Here is a 21,728-nt window from a genome sequence, read left to right on the forward strand (position 1 = left end):
AGCTGTTCCTACACTGTTTCAATGAGGTTTTACTTTTATAGAACAAAGAAAAAAATCACTACGATGTGGCAATCTGTGGTGCAGGACCCGCAGGCAGTACCTGCGCTTATTACCTAGGTAACACAAAATTGTTTAAAAAAAAAATAACATGTTTAACAGATTTAAAAAAAATTGATCGATCTTTCCTTCATATATATATATATATATATATATATATATATATATATATATATATATATATATATATATATATATAAAATAGGTAAACAGATGCAATTCCTCTACATCAAAATTTTACACTGCAACAAAAATGTCTCTCTAGATCTGCAGGAATAAAAATGTGCATGTCTGTAAGACTTTGACAGATTAAAAAAAAATGCATTAGATTAGAAAAATTAAGCAAATCAACATGTAATTCAATTGAAGAAATAACTGATTTCACAATTTATAAAGTTAAAAATTATATATGTGGCGGTCAGACATGTTTGGTCATAACAGGCCTCATAGCAAGAGATGACTTTCTAGAATTCAGGGGGCCCAGCAGGGCCATCATCTTGTGCCTTAATTCTGAGTTCTGATGATAAAGAATGGTTTACAATAAGAGCATTTATTCCCCTAGCTGTATAGCCCTTTTCACAGAATAAATCTCATAAGAGGACTTGTAAAGAATAAAATTTTACAAATCTGTAATTTCTTTGTTTGATAATGAATAATTTAATGTTTTCTAAAAGATTTTTAAAAATATATTCTTATGTGATAGATATATAAATAAAGATTTTTTGTGACCTTTTTGCAACTAAATACCTTTTGGAGAATTTGAATATTTTTGTTATACACAGGCAACTTTGCCACATATGATCCACATATGTGTATCATATGTGAATCATATGATTGGTTTCATATGAGAATCATAAAAAAAGGGCATCATATGTGAATCATATGAAGCAAATCATATGAGTCACATATGATTCACATATGTGAATCATATGAAAAGAATTTCATATGATTTGCACATGAAAAGTTTTATTGTGTTTCAAGTCATTTACATATGAGAATCATATGAAATGGGCATCATATGTATAACATATGAAACATTTATGTGTTTTTTTTCATATTTATCAAAAGGAAATACACACTTGTACACATTGAAAATCAGGTATTTCTGCCTTAGATGAAATTTCAGTACATTCCAATGATCTGTTAAATACCTGTAAATATTTGATAATGCTTGCACAATTTTCCAAAAGTATCTTCATCAACAGAAATAACTAATATCACACAGTGCACACTTTAAACAAGAAAGTATACAAACAAGTCAGTAGCATTTGTCGATACATGTATTTTACATATTCTAAAACGAGTACAAATTATTTGAAAGGATTTCAGCAAAATGATCAAGGAGATGAACATGTATACAAATTACATGTACCAATGAATAACATAATTAGATCATGAACTTGTATAAAAATACTATATGACATGGAAGTGTCCTCAGCAAAATTGAAATATCTGCAACACCATTTGTCAATATATGTAGTCTCTATTGTAAATTTATGACAAATCATAAGTAATTCAGATTACATGTACCTACAGCATATTTAACACATAAATGAGTATGAAATCACAAAGGATGATGTCTCGATCGAACAAAGATACATATATACATATATATAGTTTTTCATAAAAATGTTTATGTATTTATGCATAAAGCATGAAATATAAAATGTGAATACATTAGAATGAGATTTTACAATCAAAATGATATTCCAGTATACATATAAATGTAGAAAGCCTTGCATGTCAAAGTCTGACAAAATTAAGTACATCCTTCTCATTCATATTTATTCCAGATATTTCCTAATTCTTTTCTTTCTCTGTCAACTTTTCCCATTTGTCCTCCCTCTGATCTTCCATCATCATATTGAAAATTCTTTGAACTGTACCCAAAATGCAAATCCACCAATGTCCCCTTTCTGAACAATTTGTTTGTGGCACAGAATAATCTCTAAAAATTATTTTTAAAATAATTAGCATTAATAATAATAACAAGAGGTCCATGGACCACATTGTTCACCTGAGCAAACAATGGCAAACTCACTTAACTCTGACACAAGTGGCTTTTGTGAAATGTGTGTCAATACAAAAAATTGCAAAAGTATTTTTTTGATATTTGTTCCATACTGATCAAATTTACTCAAGATTCCCTCCTTAGGCCTCACTATTGTAGCAATGTAGAATTTGTTAAAAAGACTTAATTTTTTCCTATACACAAGTATAAATTACTATGTAAAACTTTGCAACCCTTCAGGGGCCCCACTGGTGGTTTAGTGGTCATTGTTTCAACAAACTTGAAACAACACTGCATAGGGATGTTTGCAAAATAATATCACAAATTGTAGTGGTGTAGTTCTTGAAAAGCAGATTTTTAAAGACTTTACCCTATATAATCTATAGATTGAACTTTGAACCCCTACTGGTACCTTACTATTGGTCCTCTTTGCCAAGTTCAGTTGAAATTAGTCCAGTGGTTCTGGAGAAGAAGACATAAATGTGAAAAGTTTATGCCAACAACGATGATGATGGACAACGGACAATTTTGATCAGAAAACTTCACGTGAGCCTTCGGCTCAGATGAGCTAAAAACAAGTACTTTCATTTAAAATGAAAGTACTTGTTTTTAGCTCATCTGAGCTGAAGGCTCAAGTGATTCTAAAGATGAATATGATTGGAAAAATTGTTTGTGACATCCAACAAACATGAACTAATTTTCTGTCATTGATCATATTTACTAGCAAAGATGTCCTTCCAATAAACAAATATATATCTCAAAATTTTAACATTAAAGTTTAACATCAATATTTTTACAATTTAAAATGTTGACTCTTACTGTTTTCATACTAGCATCATACTAGCATCAGTGTGAAGTATTCCCTCTCTGGATTTGTTAGCATAATTGTAGGAGGAAGGAAACATTTTCATCGATAATTATGTAGAGACTTAATGGAGGGACCCTCTACATCAACTTCTTTGTTACCCATCAGCTAAAACATTTTTTTCTAAACAATTCAATTTACAATGTATAGCTTAAATGGAATGCAGTGCAAAATTTTGTTTTGACAAGGTAATTCAATTTAGCAATAGACTTTGATACTTCTTAGGATGATATGTAACATATATAAATAAAATGTGTGCACACCTTTGCTCTGATCTGATTTCTGTAATATGTGAATTCAGTGGATCCAAAGCTAGACATAACTCCCATAACATTTCATGTCCAGCCAGCCTTCTTTGCCAGATTGCTGAGCATCTCCTGAATGAATAAAGCAATGCATTTTTCACTTATTTTTCTATACATCAAACACATACTAAGATTCTTCAAGAAAAAATGGTTCACTATTATACATATTGACTATAAACTTTATTAGTTTCATTTAACATGACATACATGCTGAGTGCATCTACTTAAATGCTCAGTGCATCTACTTAAATGCACAATTCTTGCAAAATACATGTAGTTAGCTAGCATTTATATTCATCATACCTGTACTTCTGTATCCTTAAAAGAAATCCAGGGGTTGATGTTAAATCTTTTTTTAAGCCAATTGACATTCTCTCTGCAAATTTTTAATCTATATAAAAAAAAATAATAGATGTAATATATATAATCCATTTCTGCTTGATGCAGACCCCCAAATCATTAACCAAAGTACATGAAAATGTATACAATGTACTTTCAATGCACATGTAATAGTACCTTGAAAGTCTGATTAAGCTAAAAGTCATTATCCCCCAGAAGATAATGTATAGTTTTATAGTTCTTCATAGTTTTTATAGCCAGCAAGTTCTATAATATATGACTTACATATTTTCATATGTTTTCATACTTATACATGTATATATATTTTATTTGTGTGCTGGATTTGTTCTATAGAAAAAAGAGTTGGATTTATTTAGTTTTTGATATATGTTTAAGTCATTACTTATATATACTGTGATGATTAATGTATTTATTTATTTATTTTTACCTGCATTGTGATCATGCATCGTCTGCCAAACCAGCTTTGGGTTTAAATCGTCAGTCAAATCAGCTTTGTGTTCAATCGTCAGTCTAATCAGCTTTGGGGTTCTTTGAACAAAACAAAAAAAAATACAAAAACAGCTCTGTGACACTGAACTCAGTTCCTAAATACATTATTTAAAACACGTTTCTCATTCATTTGATGAAAGAACCGAATGAATAACGATCTCAACAAACATTTTACGTTAACTGCTTTACAAGGTTTCTACTTTCACTTTCATATCGAACATAAATATTCAAGCGTAGCTATTAACAAAAGGGAAACAAATCTGAAAAATAAGTGATGCTAAATGGCCTAAACATTCGTCGTTAACAAACAAAATTACCGTACTCATTCAATAAGTAATTTATTGATCACTAGGTTTATCGGCTTTTTACGAACTGCATTAATTTAACAATTATATACAAGTGATGAGAGTACTAGAAAGTTTATACGGATCTGTTACCGTAATGAAATGATCTTAACACAATGAACTGGCCTTTAAAAAGTCTTTTAAAACGTATCCGAAATCACTTACTTTTTTCAACACCCAACTCTTCTGCTGCAGAAGTGACGTCAAACATGACGTACACTTTCATCTGATAAAAACCGAAACCGGTCCGTAAATAAAATGTGGAATGATTTTAATTTTACTCGTAAAATATATCCAATCATAACGGTTTTTGGATAAAATACAAATCAATTTATTCTTGATGAATTTTGTTTTTCAAGAAAAAAAATTTGAATTTCATGAAAGGATTTTGGGGGGGGGGGGGGTAACAGAGTACTTATTCCCTTTTTATCCAAGCTTCTTAAGGAAATGAACATCTTGATTCTTTTGAATAAATATACATTTAAATTTACACATCTTGATATATGTTATTGAAATTATTTTTTAATCATGCAGTCTACTTGTTAAAATATAACACCAACTTATTCATATTAAGCTTAATATGAAATTACTCAAGTGTTAACTGATTAACAGTGAATGAACGTATGTTTTTATCTCATTGAATTAAAATAAAAATGAATTTTACCTGCTTATAACAAGGACAAATAAATAAACACACACAGATCTGTTTCATATGATTCTCATATGATAATTCTCAAAATATGCATATGATTCTCATATGCAGGAACTTTCATATGTGTATCATATGTATATTGCTTCATATGATTTACATATGCGTATTCATATGATCCACATATGATTTGCCACATATGATACTCATATGATTGAATATATATATGATTCTCATATGATCCTCATATGATCTTCATATGAAAAGCAATGCATATGTGGATCATATGTGGCGAAATTGCCTATGTAGTCTTAAGATATTTCATGAAAAGGTTCATATTATAGCTAAGCTGGGCTGGAAGTGTTTGCTCTTGGAGAAGAAAAAGTTTCCTCGGGACAAATACTGCGGGGATGCAGTGTGCAAGACTGCCATAGAGATTCTGATTGACATGGGTATTTACGACTTACTCATTCGAGAAAACAAGGCTCACGTGGTACGTATGATATTGCATATGTAGCCTTAGCTCCTCTTGGCTGCATTCAAGATTACAGCACCTATTGGTAGCTAGGCAAAGGTTTATTGAACGCATTTTACGAATTGATGCTTGTTAATTAGCTAGGCTAGATGTGTATCATTATTATGTAGACATTAATTAACAGGTAGATAGTAGGCATTAGATGTGTATCATTAATTAATTTACAGGCAGACAGTGGGCATTAGATGTTTATCATTAATAAGTAGACATTAATTAACAGGCAGACATTGTTCATTAGATGTGTATTATTAATAAGTAGACATTAATTAACAGGCAGACAGTAGGCATTAGATGTGTGTCATTAATAAGTAGACATTAATTAACAGGCAGACAGTGGGCATTAGATGTGTATCATTAATAAGTAGACATTAATTAACAGGCAGACAGTAGGCATTAGATGTGTATCATTAATAAGTAGACATTAATTAACAGGCAGACAGTGGGGGACTCTGCAGCCCTGGGGGACTTAGTTACATTGGTCGTAGTAAAGAGGTCATTGGAGAAATCCCAGCTGCCATAGCTTGTAAGCGACTCCATCTTGATGACGCCATAGCTAAAGCTGCCAAGAGGTATGATAGTTAATAATTTATAAAGCATTATGGAAAGCTGAAGCTCTTTATTGCCATCAGTTGGCTTTCTACTTCATTAAAGCATTTCTAGATAGCCACCACCTATAGGCCTAATTATAAATGTGTCTGATGTCACAGGAGTAATTAAAACAGAAGTGCAGAAATATAGTTCATGATAGAGAATTGACTCAGTTAAGAAGGGATGATATTTTCAAAAAATACTGAGCCATAAGGCTCCAAAATCCTGTGCTAATACTAAGTTTCTGTGATGCTGAATGGATGAGAGTCATTGAATCTCCCTGAATAGGAACCAGTCCAGCTTAATCCTAAGATTAGGACAATGTATATAGGTTCTCCCATGGTTTGTCGTTGGACATGAATTTAATCCAACCAAGTTATTGGCTTTTTATACCCGAGTTTTGGTGAGGGGAAAGAAAACACAACTCATTGGACAAAAAAACATATCCAACCACAAACCATGATATATTCTTTTTATCATGTTTGAAGGACATATTGGCAACATACCTTACCTACTGATAATTTTTTAAGATATTCTTAATTTAAAATTATAATACCATTAGATGTTTGCAGACAAAAATTCAGCATGCATTACCAGGAGTTTTGAATAGATATTAAATGATGAAAACTCTTGTATTATTCAATAATGTTCAAACTATGTTGCGTACGTCCTTTAGTAGCTGTTGCATGTTTTATATAGTTTTTGTGTCACCTGAAGAGCAGAGCAACACTTGGAGATCACTTTACCCAGCATCTGGCTGTCTGTCTGTCTGTCTGTCATTGTATCTTGAGACCTGTAAGAGGAAATGAATTTGATATTTTGGTCCTGTGTTGCTTGGCTCTGAATTTATTATATGATCGAAATACATAAAAATTAATATCAAAATTTATCAGATAATTTATTTTAAATACAACAAACACCTTTTGAATAAATTATTTTTATTTACTATGAAGAAACATATTGATAATTTAAATATAAAATGAAATTATATGATCAAATTGAAATATCAAGATATGTATTGTATCATAACATAAATACATGTACCATGATACCTATCAATATAGAAGATATTGTATTATCCAAGTCTATTTAACCCCCTAGAGTAAGCCAGTACCCATTGCAGCTAGCTAAATTAATGCAGATGAATACCTTGGCTAAGGACAAAACAGATAATATCAAGTGCCCACAAAGGGGCTTGAACCATCAACTTTTGGGATACTGGCCAAACACTTATGATTACTGAGTCATGTGTTCCACTATTTCTACAAGTAACAGAGAGTAAACTCAGGTGACCTAAAAATAAAATAAAACTTGTCAACAATGTGTTTTAGTTTCATGAAGTCAGTGTTTGTATAGAATAGGTGCAGATCTACAGGAGGAGTGGGCAGTCAATGAAGCCAAGTTTGATAACTCTGCAGGTCTGTGGACACTTTATAGAGAGGGATCAACAGACACTCTCAAAGCAAGGGTAAGTAACTTTTTATTAAGGCATCAACTAGAATACAATACAAAGGTTGATAACTCTGCATAGAGAGGGATCAAGTATAGAGAGAGATTAATGAAAACATTGAAAGCAAGGGTAGGTAACTCTACTTTTAGAGAAATTCACAGAAACGCTTAGCATTGTAGATCTTTTATTGCAGCGGGTGACCTGTAGGAGAAATGTTGATTTTTTTTTATCAGGTGTTGGTTTGTGCTGATGGTTCCCCTTCCAGACTTGCCACACAACTTGGGCTGATCTCAAGACCCCCAGACAGCACTTGTTCCAGGGCTTATGTTGAGGGAGGAACTCACAAATTCAAAGCTGATGGAGTTGTCTTTTATAACAAGGAAATGTTACCAGGTACATTAATTGTGTTTAATCCAGATGTTGTGTATTCTGATGTCTTGTATACAAAGTCCCTATCAGTGGAATTAAGTTTTTTTTTAAAATAATGTTTAATATGGCCAATATTTTTGGAACCAGCTGATTCTAGATTAGGCAATTTTTACTGGTTTTTGGCCCAGGACTCACCTTAGAGACTAAATATTGCTTGGTTCCTCATGAAAGTTTTCAAAAGCCTTCTGTACAATTAGGATATTTAAAAGATGAAATCTGCTATAATAAATGATACTTGGGCTCTAATTTGGCCCTATCCCACTGGTAACCTAGATAAATATCCCTCAGTTTGGCCCTTACCCTACTGGTAACCTAGATAAATATCACTCACTTTGTCCCTACCCCACTGGTAACCTAGATTAATACCCCTCAGTTTGGCCCTTACCCTACTGGTAACTTAGATAAATATCCTTCAGTTTGGCCCGTAGTGACTGGTCAGTTTGTTGTGTTATTAGATGAAGAGCACATGATGTAATATTGTTCAAATTTTAAAGGTTACTCTGCACTTTTTCGTCATCCAAATGATGAACTGAACTACTGCGTTTACATTATTCCTGGTAACCCCAAAGTGACCCCAGATGACCTTAAACACTGGCATGACTACCTGCAGACAAATGACCCTAACATCAACCGAGCCTTGGGTAAAGAAGCCAAAATAGAGAGAATGAATGCAGGTAAAAAATTGGAGGATAAAAATAGAGAACTGAAAGAAATAGTTGGGATTAAAATAAAGAGATTGAATGCAGATAAAAAAATAGTAAAAATAATGGAGTAAATTGATAAGGAGTGTTTAAAAAATTTGATTGCTTTAATTATTTTTCTGATTGGCTGTTTATCATTGTACAGTCAGACTTAATCCTGATGTTGTGTATTCCGAAATCTTGCCTTATTTGATGAATTTTTTTTTTAAAAATCTGTTTCAGTAACTTCACTTGTTTAAAATGTTGTTTAATCCAGGAGGTAGTCTTATCAGGCAAATTTTTATGGAACTAATAGTGTCTGGATTAAACAAGTTGTACCATATAGGATAATATTCTGTAGGAGTTAGTTTGTTGCTATGATATTTTGGGTATTTAATAAGGATATTTTTTTTAGCTAGTCTAAGACTTGGGGGAGAGAACGTTTCTTATGGACACCATGTCCTGATTGTGGGGGATGCAGCAGGAATGATAGATCCCCTTACAGGTGAGTTAGACCCCCCTCAGAGGTGAAAAACACTCCTCACATCTGATTAAGACCTCTCACAGGTGACAAAGACCCCTCACAGCTGATTAAGACCTCTCACAGGTGACAAAGACCCCTCACAGGTGACAAAGACCCTCTCGGAGGTAAAAAAAGACCCCTCACATCTGATTTAGACCTTTCACAGGTGACAAAGACCCCCTCACAGGTGAATAATGCCCTTTAGAGGTGCCAAAGACCCATCACAGGTAAGTTAGACCCCCTCACAGGTGAAGAAGACTCTTCATATCTGATTTAGACCTCTCACAGGTGACAAAGACCACTCAGCTGATTTAGACCTTTCACAGGTGATAAAGACCCCTCACAGGTGAGTTAGACCCCCTCAGGGGTGAAAAAGACTCCTCACAGGTTCTATTGACAAATAAGTTGAGGATACAAGGATATCAGCAGTGTCATTAAAAGTCATCATTTTGCAAGTTCTATGGTCAATACAATGACTTTGTCAACAAGTACAATGTATCATTAAGTCAAATGTTGACTGACGTTTTTCATACAAATTGTTAGGCCATTATTTTCAAATTGAATTGTCTACGGATTTTTCTGTTTGCCTGATCCTGACAAGAGAACATGGTGGGTGTGCCCAGTCAACAGGGGATGCTTTCTCCTCCATGGCACCTGATCTTTGATGTTTTTAGAGGTCAATCTTTGCTCTGCTCGGAATTTGTATTGTTCTTATGGATTTTTTTTTTTAGCTTGATTACTTTTTTTATCTTCATATTTCATTTATACTATGGATCCTTTACAGTGTTGTATTATACTCAGATGACTGTTAAGGCACTTGGGCCTCATTTTAAGTTTTGAGAACAAATATGATTAAAGAGAATCCATATTGTCATTTATAGATGTTGGGAATATTACCCATATCAACTGAAATACTGACAGCTTAATTTTCTAGTTTTTAGAATGAATATGATTAAAGAGTGTCCATGTTGTCAATTATTGATGTTGGGATTTTCCTACAGGAGAGGGGATCCACCATGCAATGGAAGGAGGAAAGATTGCAGCACTATTTTTAGATGAGGCCATCAAGCAGGGTAATTATGACAGTGACCTGATGAAGATCTATCATCAGCAATGGATGAACAAATTTGGATTTGATTTTAAATGGTGAGTTCTTAATATCATTCAAAATTGTTTATGATTTTGGAGCTTTCGAAATTTTTAAACTGATAACTGTTATAATTTTTTCATATCCAGTAGGAATATGTTTGTGTGTATGCTGGAATCACCATCTTGTCTTATGTCTTCAAATATTTTTTTTTCATTGTGAGCTGATTTTCTCTTGAACAAATCTCTTACATATACATTTTGTTTGGGCCATGATAACTTTAATATGCAAGTGTTCTAGAAGCTCGGGGCTATTTTTACACTAGACTCAGAGGTTGCTTATGATCAGAAAATGATGTTTAACAATCTATGAATAATAATAAGCTTAAATTTTGTTAAAGAATTCTTAGATTTATTACAGGTCAAAGGTTTTCAGTCAAATGATATACTGGTTTTTAACAGGTGTATTATATTTTGTTTTATGCTATTAGGGCTGTCACGGTTCCAAAAATTTTCGGGTCGGGTCGGTTCTGTAAATTTTCGGTTCGGTTTCGGGTTTTTCGGGTCGGGTATTTACATCTATTTTAAACCTTAATTTCATGAATTTAACTTAAAAAATCTTTATTTGTTACATTAAATTTACATTGAAAACAAGTCTTAACCATGCGAACGTCTAGACACCGGTGACTTGGCCTACTATTAGCCACAACCTGACCATTCCTGCTCGTTTTGATAATTATCTAATACTTCCGTGACAAGTGTTTTGTCATGGAATGAAGTAGATTTCAGTTGTGATGTTTATTTTTCACTGTTATAGTCATCATTCCTTTGATTTCGACGCCATTTTTTGTATTGAACAGACTCTAATATATAAACCAGACCCGAACCGAAATCCGGAAAAATGGAACCGGAACCGAACCGAACAACTTGGACCGCGGTTCTCGTTTATTTCGGGTACTCGTGACAGCCCTATATGCTATATTAATGTATTACATGTTTTTATAATTTTATAACTAGATGCTGTCATGAGACAGTAATACCCGCACTAAGGTGTTTACCTTGAAATGCACACTCCTTCATATTGGGCTTACCAAGGAAAAAGTCAAAATAATTCTATAATTTACATAGTACATGTATTCGTCAAGTCGAACATAAAATGCTCAGGTGACCATGTGACCCATGAACCTCTTATACGCATTTCATATACTTAAATCATTACCAGTCTGAAATAACAGAATTTAATTAATGATGTAAATTAGGTTTTGATAAAAGGGGAGGGGGGATATAAATTTTTGGCCATAATTGGAACTTTTTAAATTTATTTTCTCAACAACAAATAATATTATTTTAGTACAAAGCGTTTTTAATGAATTTGTCAAAATGTGCAAACTTTTTTTAGTATTTGATTAGGCAAAAACCTCCTTGAAAAGCCATACCCAATCAATTTTGTCCCCCCCCCCCCCCCCCCAACACACACACACACAATTTGCCTGTTTTTGGAAATAGGCCTAGATGGCAAAGTTATGTTAAAACATTGTTTGTTATGATGATTTAAAATTTGTTCTTGTACTCTACATGTATGTGAACACCTTTTTGAAAATTTCTACATCACACAGGGCTTGCGTCACCCTACCAGTACTAGTACTAGTTTTACCATTATCATTTTTAGATTGCACATGGTGCAGTGTTACATGTATATATCAGTGGAAATTAATTCATTTTGTGTTTTAATTGGATTATATTTCATGAAGTTGACAGGACCTATGACAGTCGGTAAGTACAAGTTTAAGTATAGAATGGGGTAAAATAAACCGAAATGCAAACAGTTAGGTTAAAGTTTAAAAGGGATCAAAGATCATCGGCAATCTCCTATGCAGAGTTGTCGTTCGTTTCTCTCTCAGACACTGAATGTATGAGCCAATGGTAGAGAGTGGATCATCGGATGCCACAATAGACGAATTTCACATTCTGAAGAGTTATCTCCCGTTGTCGACATTACATTCAGTTACAGACACAGATCCAAGAATTTTTTCCGGGAGGGGGGGGGGGGAGGGGGGGTCCACACCTTAGTCAAAAAAAATTCCAGCCAAGAATTTCCTGAGGAGCAAAAAAAAAAAAACAAACAAACAAACAAGCAAACAAAATAAAAACAATGATTGTGGGGTCCATGTTTTTAAAGGGGTAGGGCATCCAAAGTCATTTTCTATTTGCTTCTGTAAATCAGTATATAGTCCTATTTAAATAACTCTGCAAATTCCGGGGGGGGGGAGGGGGGGTCCAATCTCCCTAGCCGCTCCCTGTCCCTGAAATGACAAATGATCATGTGACTCCTAAATAGTAGAAAACTTTTCCATTTGACTATACATAATTTTGTTTCTTGTGTTATTGTTATGTACATCTAATGGTTTAAGGTTATGAACCTCTGGAGGTCATCCCCACTCTCTTAATGAACTGGAAATGTTCACAATATGACTACATCAAATTAAATAAAAGTGCATCAATGATAAGATTACTTGACATTTCATTCATGAATTTGGGTCAACCCATGTACCCTCCAAGAATTAGGACTGAAAATCATTCAAAGAGATGGACCATTAAACTATTTGTATATATTCACATTTTTTTATGTCAAAACAAAGTATTAATTTGCATACATGAACAAACAGGGGTCTGGGAAGGGGAAGGGACAAGGAGAAGGAGTTATCTCTTTACGTCTTAATTGTTGAAAACTCCTAAAATGAATGTTAACCTCAAATCCGACTTTTACGTCTTCATTATTTTGAAGTGTTGGTGTCTCCATATGAGTGAAAAATTCCCGAGAGGGACATTTAACAACAAACAAACATTAATGACTTAAAAAACACAATATACATGTACATGTTTATTAGTCAACGGATATACTTCTGGTCATATCTCTAGTTCTCCCTTGAATCAGAAATGATGATATAAATATTTTAAGAATGATTAAGAGTTGAAAAGGTTGTGCATTTTAAAATTGACTAAGCTCTGTGGTTGAATTAGCTTTACCAGTTTAGCTTATTTTGCTACTCAAAGCACCTTGATTAACTATTTTCAATCATACTGTTTTCTGAAATGTGAAGTTTTTTCAACATGGATACAAGTCATACCTTTTCAACTTCGGAAAACAATGCATGAAAAAAACTGCTTTTCAAATACTGTAACTCTTTCCAAGTACTTGTGATCATAAGTTTTTAGCTCACTTGAGTTTTTCTGGTTTTCTGATCACATTTTTTTTGTCATCCATCTCTCCGCCTGTGAACTTTTCACATTTTTGTCTTCTTCACTAGAACTGCTGGGCCAATTTCAACCAACCTTGCCACAAAGCATCTTCTGGTAAAGGGGATTCAAGTTTGTTCAAGTGAAGGGTCACACCCTCTTTCAAGGGGGATGATCAAGAATTAGTGAAAATTTGGTGGTATCATTTAAAAAAAGTCTTATCAAGAACCACTGACTGGGCCCAAAAAGTTGAAATTTTCTTTACATAGACTTAGTGTAGATTCAAATTTGTTCAAATTATGACCCACTGGGGTAGGGTGAGGCCACATATGGGGATCCAACGATTTACATAGAAAAATGCACATCAAGGGCATTATTGTCATCCGTTTTTGTGAAAGGGACCTAGGGGACATAAATCTCATCTGTCACAATAAATTTAACCTTGGTCATAACTTTTGAATAATAAGAGATAGGGCCTTCATATTTCACATGTACATTACCTACAAGAACTTTCTAAGCATACTATGATTTTTGAACCCATGACCTTGACCTTGAAGTTTGACCTACGTACTTTAAAAAAAAAAAATTAACATCATTTTAAATTGATCATTTTGAAAGAGAAAAGATAGGGCATTCATATTATACATGTATATTACCTGTGACAAGACCTTTCTAAATATATCATGACTTTTGACTCTGTGACATTGACCTTGAAGTTTAACCTACATGTACTTTTCAAAAATGTTATATTTCCTTATTATTTTTGATTGAGAAGAGATAGGACTTTCATATTTGACATGTACATTACCTGTAACAAGATGTTTCCGAGCATGCTATGATTTTTTTACCCCTTGACCTTCATGTTTTACCTAATTTTCAACAATTTTAACTTTGGTGATTACTTTTGAATGACATATGATAGGGCCTGCATATTTGAAACAGTATGTGATAAATAATGGCATCCCATCCACTAGGACACGGAAAGCAGGGGACCACAATTCTTTGAATGTGCTTGTTAGTCATTTTGATATGGAAACATCCTCATATAGTGTAGATTCAAGTTTTTTATGCCCTGCCATGAATATGGCCGAGGCATATAGTGTTTGTCATGTCCGACTTCAATCAAACGTGATATGCTGATACATACTGATGTAAACTTTTCAACTGCATCAACCTTTTTGATCTTGACCTTTCCTTTGACCTTGACCTTACTTTTCTTAAATTAGTGTCTAGATCAGTTTTGAATAAACAATTCAAGATATATTTATCAAACTTCATATGCTGATATATACTGCTGAGAGCTATCAATTGCATCAACTTTTTTGACCTTGACTTTTCCTTTGACCTTGACCTCACTTTTTAGGTCACCTGAGTCACTCAGGTGACCTATTGCTATAAGTTTTTGTCCGCCGTCGTTCGTCGTGCGTCGTGCGTTAACATTTGAACATTTTTAGCTTCTTCTCTAAAACCACTCAACCAATTTCAACCAATTTTGGCATATAGCACCTATGGGTGAAGGGGAACAAAAATTTTGAATTTCATGGTCCCTGCCCCCCTTGGGCCTGAGGGGTGGGGCTAAAATCACCAAAATTAATGCAATCTTTAAAAATCTTCTTCTTTACTCCTGGACAACAAGCAGTCAAACTGTTGGCATGATTATAATAAGCAATGAGCCCTCTACCAAAATTGTGAAATTCATGGCCCCAAGGTCAGGGGTTGTGGTGCTAGGGTGGGGCTATATACATCATATAGTGAAAGTGCATTGAATCTTTGAAAATCTTCTTCTCTGCTCCTGGGTATGAAATATACTAACTGAGTACATAGTTATGATGAGCATGGCTGCCTTTTCCAAAATTGCGAATTTCATGGCCCCTGGGTCAGGGGTTCTGGTGAAGGGGGGGGGGGGGAGACTCTATTGATTATATAGTGAAAATTCATAATTTCTTTCAAAATATTTTTTTCTACTCCTGGTTATAAAGCAAAGAAACAAGTGTATAGTTATGATGAGCAAGGATGCTTTTACAAAACTTTTAAAACCTGTGGTCCCAGGGGTTCTGTTGTTTCTCGGGGGGGGGGGGGGCTCTTTTTGATTATATGGTGAAAATGTGTGAATTCTTTGAAAATCTTCAACTAATTGCATAGTTATGATGATGAGGGTACCTCTTCCAAATTTGTAAATTTTCATGACCCTAGGTCATGGGTTCTGGTGTTAGGGTAGGGCTGTGTTAAATAGTGAAAATGCATTATTTCTTTGAAAATCTCCTCTGCTCCTGGGCATATTAGAAGCAAACAGAGTAAAAGTTTTAATAAGCAAGGTATTTTTACCAGAATTTTGAACATCTGGACCATTTAGTCAAGTGTTCTGGTCCTTGCCAGGGCTCTATTAATTTGTATTCTACTGAGTGAAGTTATTTACCTTTGCCATTCACCTTTGATAATTAATCACTGTAGATAATGTATTTGAAAGATTAATAGAATAAGAAAATTATGCAAGAACATTTATTGTATAATGCAAAAAGTACTTTCATAGTTTTAATAATCAGGTAGACTTGGAAATAATAGATGAATAAAAATGAAACAAAAATAACTTATCTTTTTAAATGTTCTTCAAAGGCCAAGTGAAGCCAATGTGAGAGGTAATAATAGAGACATCTATTATGATCTTAATCGTACTATTTTCCTTGCTATTGGGCAACAAAGCTTCCTTTATCAGTTTATGGATCCTCTAAATTGTTGTACTCAGGTGACTGTTAAGGCCCTTGGGCCTCTTGTTTAAATTAGTGTTTATCTATGTTTTAAATAAACCATTTATGATATTTTTATCAAACTTCATATGCTAATAGTAAATACATACTGATGTAAGCTTTTCAACTGCATCAACATTTTGACCTCAACCTTTCCTTGACCTTGACCTCTCTTTTCTCAAATAAGTGTTAAGCTCAGTTTTAAATAAATCATTCAAGATATTTTTATCAAACGTAATATGCTGATATGTATTAGTAAGAGCTATTCAACTGCATCAAAAACTTTTCACCTTGCACTTTCCTGTGACCTTGACCTCCCTTCTCTTTAATTCGTATTTTGCTTATTTAAAAAGAAACAATCTAAGATATTTTTATGTAAGCATGCACTTATACATAATTTTGTGAGAATTTATCATCTATATCCATTTTTTTAAAGATTTTAGTTTGAATTTTAAAGAAGCTGTTCAAGATATTCTCATCAAACTTCATACACTCATACAAATTTTCATGTTGCATTAGTAATATACATTCGGCGGGGCATTTATGTCCTATGGACATATTTCTAGTTTTCAAATCATGACCCCGAGGATAGGGTCAGGCCACAATAAGGGATCAAAGTTTTATATAGGAATAAAAGGGAAAAAAAATCTTCAAAATTCTTCTTTTTAAGAACAACAAAAGCATGATTAATATGGAAACATTCCCAAGAAGTGTAGATTCAAGTTTGTACAAATCATGACCCCATGGGTTAGGGAGGGGCCATTTTTTCCTGCCCCTATTTGCTATCCACATGGAAATGCAAATTTTAAAACCATTTTACACATCCACAGGACAAAATCAATCATCTTCTAAATGATCATGATTTGTAAACCTATAGGGTTTGAGACAATTATTTTAATCAGAAAATAAACATATTAAACTATTTACAATGTACTTAAGATAGAGTGCATTGACCTGTAATCCAATCGGGATATGGAAGTGTAAGATATTTCTGTAATAATAAACAAACCTGGTAATCGGATTGAGGACAATGTAAGCTACCAGGATGTTTATCTATCTTGGGACGACGATGCAGGAACAGTAACGGAACATTGCTAAAAATTATCTTAACATTATTTTAACGTTTGCACAATACTAGAACGTTGAACTGAAGCTTATTAAATTTATGTTTCAATTACAATTTATTTTATAAAATTCCAGGATTTTGTACAAATTTATTGAATAACTTGTTTACTTGAATCTGTTTGTCTATTTCATACGTAAATGAGTATTATGTATTGTACATTATAAAATACGATCTACGGCGCTCTTCAGGAGAGCCACTATACGATCAGCTGTACGACTTACAACTTTCAGTAAATAAACTCTTTGCAAACATTTTGGTTTCATTGGCTTACAGATTTAAGGCTAGTGCATAAAATATAAGGGAAGTTCTGGGAACCAGGGTGTTTAAACATGTTAAATATTTTTTTTTTTAAATTTGACCCCCATTTGACCCCCAGGGGGAAAATAAAAATTCTGAAACCTTACTGCACATCTATAGGACACCAACAACCATCTCCCAAAAGTTGATTGAGCTACATGATTGTACTGTGTAAAATGTAAGAGGAGTTCTGGGAACCAGGGGCTTTTTGCATAAAAACGTTATTTTTCAACCCCTGTTTGACCCAAGGTGAAAATGAAAATTCTGAAACCTTACTGCACATCTACAGGACACCACCATCCATCTCCCAAAAGATGATTAGGCTACTGTGTAAAATGTAAGAGGAGGTCTGGGAACCAGGGGCTTTTTGCATAAAAAACATTTTTTTACCCCCATTTGACCCCCCGGGTGAAAATGAAAATTCCGAAACCTTACTGCACATCTACAGGACACCACCAACCATCTCCCAAAAGAGGATTACTCCAGATCACAGCTTTAAATTGCAATCAAAACAAATCAACTCCTCTAAAGAGATATTCATTCCATGATTTAGAAGACAAGGGTACTGTGTATAATGTAAGAGGAGTTCTGGGAACCAGGGGCTTTTTGCATAAAAAACGTCATTTTTTTACCTCCATTTGACCCCCAGGGTAAAAATGACAATTCCGAAACCTTACTGCACATCTACATGACACCACCAAACATCTCCCAAAAGATGATTAGGCTACTGTGTAAAATGTAAGAGGAGTTCAGGGAACCAGGGGCTTTTTGCATAAAAAACGTCATTTTTTTTACCTCCATTTGACCCCCCGGGTGAAAATGAAAATTCCGAAACCTGCACATCTACATGACACCACCAACCATCTCCCAAAAAATGATTACCGGTAGGCTACTGTGTAAAATGTAAGAGGAGTTCAGGGAACCAGGGGCTTTTTGCATAAAAAAAGTTATTTTTCAACCCCTGTTTGACCCCAGGGTGAAAATGAAAATTCTGAAACCTTACTACACATCTACAGGACACCACCAACCATCTCCCAAAAGATGATTAGGCTACTGTGTAAAATGTAAGAGGAGTTCAGGGAACCAGGGGCTTTTTGCATAAAAAACTTCATTTTTCAACCCCCATTTGACCCCCAGGGTGAAAATGACAATTCTGAAACCTTACTACACATCTACAGGACACCACCAACCACCTCCCAAAAGACGATTAGGTTACTGTGTAAAATGTAAGAGGAGTTCAGGGAACCAGGGGCTTTTTGCGTAAAAAAAACATCATTTTTCAACCCCCATTTGACCCCCTGGGTGAAAATGAAAATTCCGAAACCTTACTGCACATCTGCAGGACACCACCAACCATCCCCCAAAAGAGGATTAGGCTACTATGTAAAATGTAAGAGGAGTTCTGGGAACCAGGGGCTTTTTGCATAAAAAACGTCATTTTTCGACCCCCATTTGACCCCCCGGGTGAAAATGAAAATTCCAAAACCTTACTGCACATCTACATGACACCACCAACCACCTCCCAAAAGACGATTAGATTACTGTGTAAAATGTAAGGAGTTCAGGGAACCAGGGGCTTTTGCATAAAGAACGTCAAATTTCAACCCCCATTTGACCCCCTGGGTGAAAATGAAAATTCCAAAACCTTACTGCACATCTGCAGAACACCACTAACTATCCCCCAAAAGATGATTAGGCTACTGTGTAAAATGTAAGAGGAGTTTGAGAAAGAAGAGTGTCACAGACGGACGGACGGACAGACATGAGTAACAACAATATACACGAACTTTCTTTTCTAAAGAAAGTTCGGGTATATTGTTGTTACTCATGTCTGTCCGTCCGTCCGTCCGTCCGTCTGTCACACTCTTCTTTCTCAAACTCCTCTTACATTTTACACAGTAGCCTAATCATCTTTTGGGAGATGTTTGGTGGTGTCAGGTAGATGTGCAGTAAAGTTTCGGAATTTTCTTTTTTACACTGGGGGTCAAATGGGGGTCGATAAATGACGTTTTTTATGCAAAAAGCCCCTGGTTCCCTGAACTCCTCTTACATTTTACCCCGTAGCCTAATCATCTTTTGGGAGCTGGTTGGTGGTGTCATGTAGGTGTGCAGTAAGGTTTCGGAATTTTCATTTTCACCCTGGGGGTCAAATGGGGGTCGAAAAATGACGTTTTTTATGCAGAAAGCCCCTGGTTCCCTGAACTCCTCTTACATTTTACACAGTAGCCTAATCATCTTTTGGGAGATGTTTGGTGGTGTCATGTAGATGTGCAGTAAGGTTTCGGAATTTTCATTTTCACCCGGGGGGTCAAATGGGGGTCGAAAAAATGACGTTTTTTATGCAAAAAGCCCCTGGTTCCCTGAACTCCTCCTACATTTTACCCAGTAGCCTAATCATCTTTTGGGAGCTGGTTGGTGGTGTCATGTAGATGTGCAGTAAGGTTTCGGAATTTTCATTTTCACCATGGGGGTCAAATGGGGGTCGAAAAATGACGTTTTTTATGCAAAAAGCCCCTGGTTCGGTTCCCTGAACTCCTCTTACATTTTACACAGTAGCCTAATCATCTTTTGGGAGATGGATGGTGGTGTCCTATAGATGTGCAGTAAGGTTTCGGAATTTTCATTTTCACTCTGGGGGTCAAATGGGGGTCGAAAAATGACATTTTTTATGCAAAAAGCCCCTGGTTCCCAGAACTCCTCTTACATTTTACACAGTAGCCTAATCATCTTTTGGGAGATGGTTGGTGGTGTCCTGTAAATGTGCAGTAAGGTTTCGGAAATTTCATTTTCACACTGGGATCAAATGGGGGTCGAAAAATGACATTTTTAATGCAAAAAGCCCCAGGTTCCCAGAACTCCTCTTACATTTTACACAGTAGGCTAATCATCTTTTGGGAGATGGTTGGTGGTGTCCTGTAGATGTGCAATAAGGTTTCAGAATTTTCATTTTCACCCTGGGGGTCAAATGGGGGTCAAAAAATGACGTTTTTTATGCAGAAAGCCCCTGGTTCCCAGAACTCCTCTTACATTCTACACAGTAGCCTAATCATCTTTTGGGAGATGGTTGGTGGTGTCCTATAGATGTGCAGTAAGGTTTCGGAATTTTTATTTTTCCCCTGGGTGTCAAATGGGGGTCAAATTTTTTTTAAAAATATTTAACATGTTTAAACATCCTGGTTCCCAGAACTTCCCATATATTTTATGCACTATCCTTAGATCATGATCAATTGGAAGATGATTGATTTTGTCCTGTGGATGTGTAAACTGGTTTTAAAATTTGCATTTCCATGTGGATAGCAAATAGGGGCAGGAAAAATATGACCCCTCCCTAACCCATGGGGTCATGATTTGTACAAACTTGAATCTACACTTCTTGGGAATGTTTCCTTATTAATCATGCTTTTGTTGTTCTTGAAAAGAAGAATTTTGAAGATTTTTTTCCTTTTATTCCTATATAAAACTTTGATCCCTTATTGTGGCCTGACCCTATCCTCGGAGGTTATGATTTGAAAACTAGGAATATGTCCATAGGACTTAAATGCCCAGCCGAATGTATATTACTAATGCAACATGAATATTTGTATGAGTGTATGAAGTTTGATGAGAATATCTTGAACAGTTTTTTTTAAAATTGAGACTAAAATCTAAAAAAAAAATGGATATAGATGATAAATTCTCACAAAATTATGTATAAGTGCATGCTTACATAAAAATATCTTAGATTGTTTCTTTAAAACTAAGCAAAATACAAATTAAAGAGAAGGGAGGTCAAGGTCACAGGAAAGTGCAAGGTGAAAAGTTTTTGATGCAGTTGAATAGCTCTCACTAATACATATCAGCATATTAGGTTTGATAAAAATATCTTGCATGATTTATTTAAAACTGAGCTTAACACTTATTTGAGAAAAGAGAGGTCAAAGTCAAGGAAAGGTTGAGGTCAAAATGCTGATACA

General features: G+C 34.7%; 1 protein-coding gene and 1 long non-coding RNA gene across 2 annotated transcripts in view; one reads left to right on the forward strand and one right to left on the reverse strand.

Moving 5' to 3' along the window:
* The window catches only part of LOC133191721 (conditioned medium factor receptor 1-like), a 34,741-nt gene that overhangs the window by 191 nt on the left and 12,822 nt on the right, over positions 1-21,728 (forward strand). The window contains exons 2-9 of the mRNA XM_061327458.1: positions 42-117; positions 5,425-5,573; positions 6,048-6,184; positions 7,560-7,671; positions 7,887-8,046; positions 8,577-8,756; positions 9,178-9,267; positions 10,287-10,431. Of these exons, the coding sequence (XP_061183442.1) occupies positions 42-117; positions 5,425-5,573; positions 6,048-6,184; positions 7,560-7,671; positions 7,887-8,046; positions 8,577-8,756; positions 9,178-9,267; positions 10,287-10,431 (1,049 nt within the window). The remainder of the gene's footprint in view (positions 1-41; positions 118-5,424; positions 5,574-6,047; positions 6,185-7,559; positions 7,672-7,886; positions 8,047-8,576; positions 8,757-9,177; positions 9,268-10,286; positions 10,432-21,728) is intronic.
* Positions 1,320-4,625, reverse strand: LOC133191835 (uncharacterized). The gene is made up of 6 exons (XR_009721749.1): positions 4,597-4,625; positions 4,026-4,126; positions 3,542-3,629; positions 3,197-3,310; positions 2,888-3,041; positions 1,320-2,005 (listed from the first exon to the last, which is right to left on the reverse strand). It is a non-coding gene; the product is annotated as an uncharacterized LOC133191835 (long non-coding RNA).

The sequence above is a fragment of the Saccostrea echinata genome, unplaced genomic scaffold, assembly GCF_033153115.1.
Source record: "Saccostrea echinata isolate AGI-Se365-2 ecotype Australia unplaced genomic scaffold, CSIRO_AGI_Sech_v1 ptg000024l, whole genome shotgun sequence".
NCBI classification, from domain to species: Eukaryota; Metazoa; Mollusca; class Bivalvia; order Ostreida; family Ostreidae; genus Saccostrea; species Saccostrea echinata.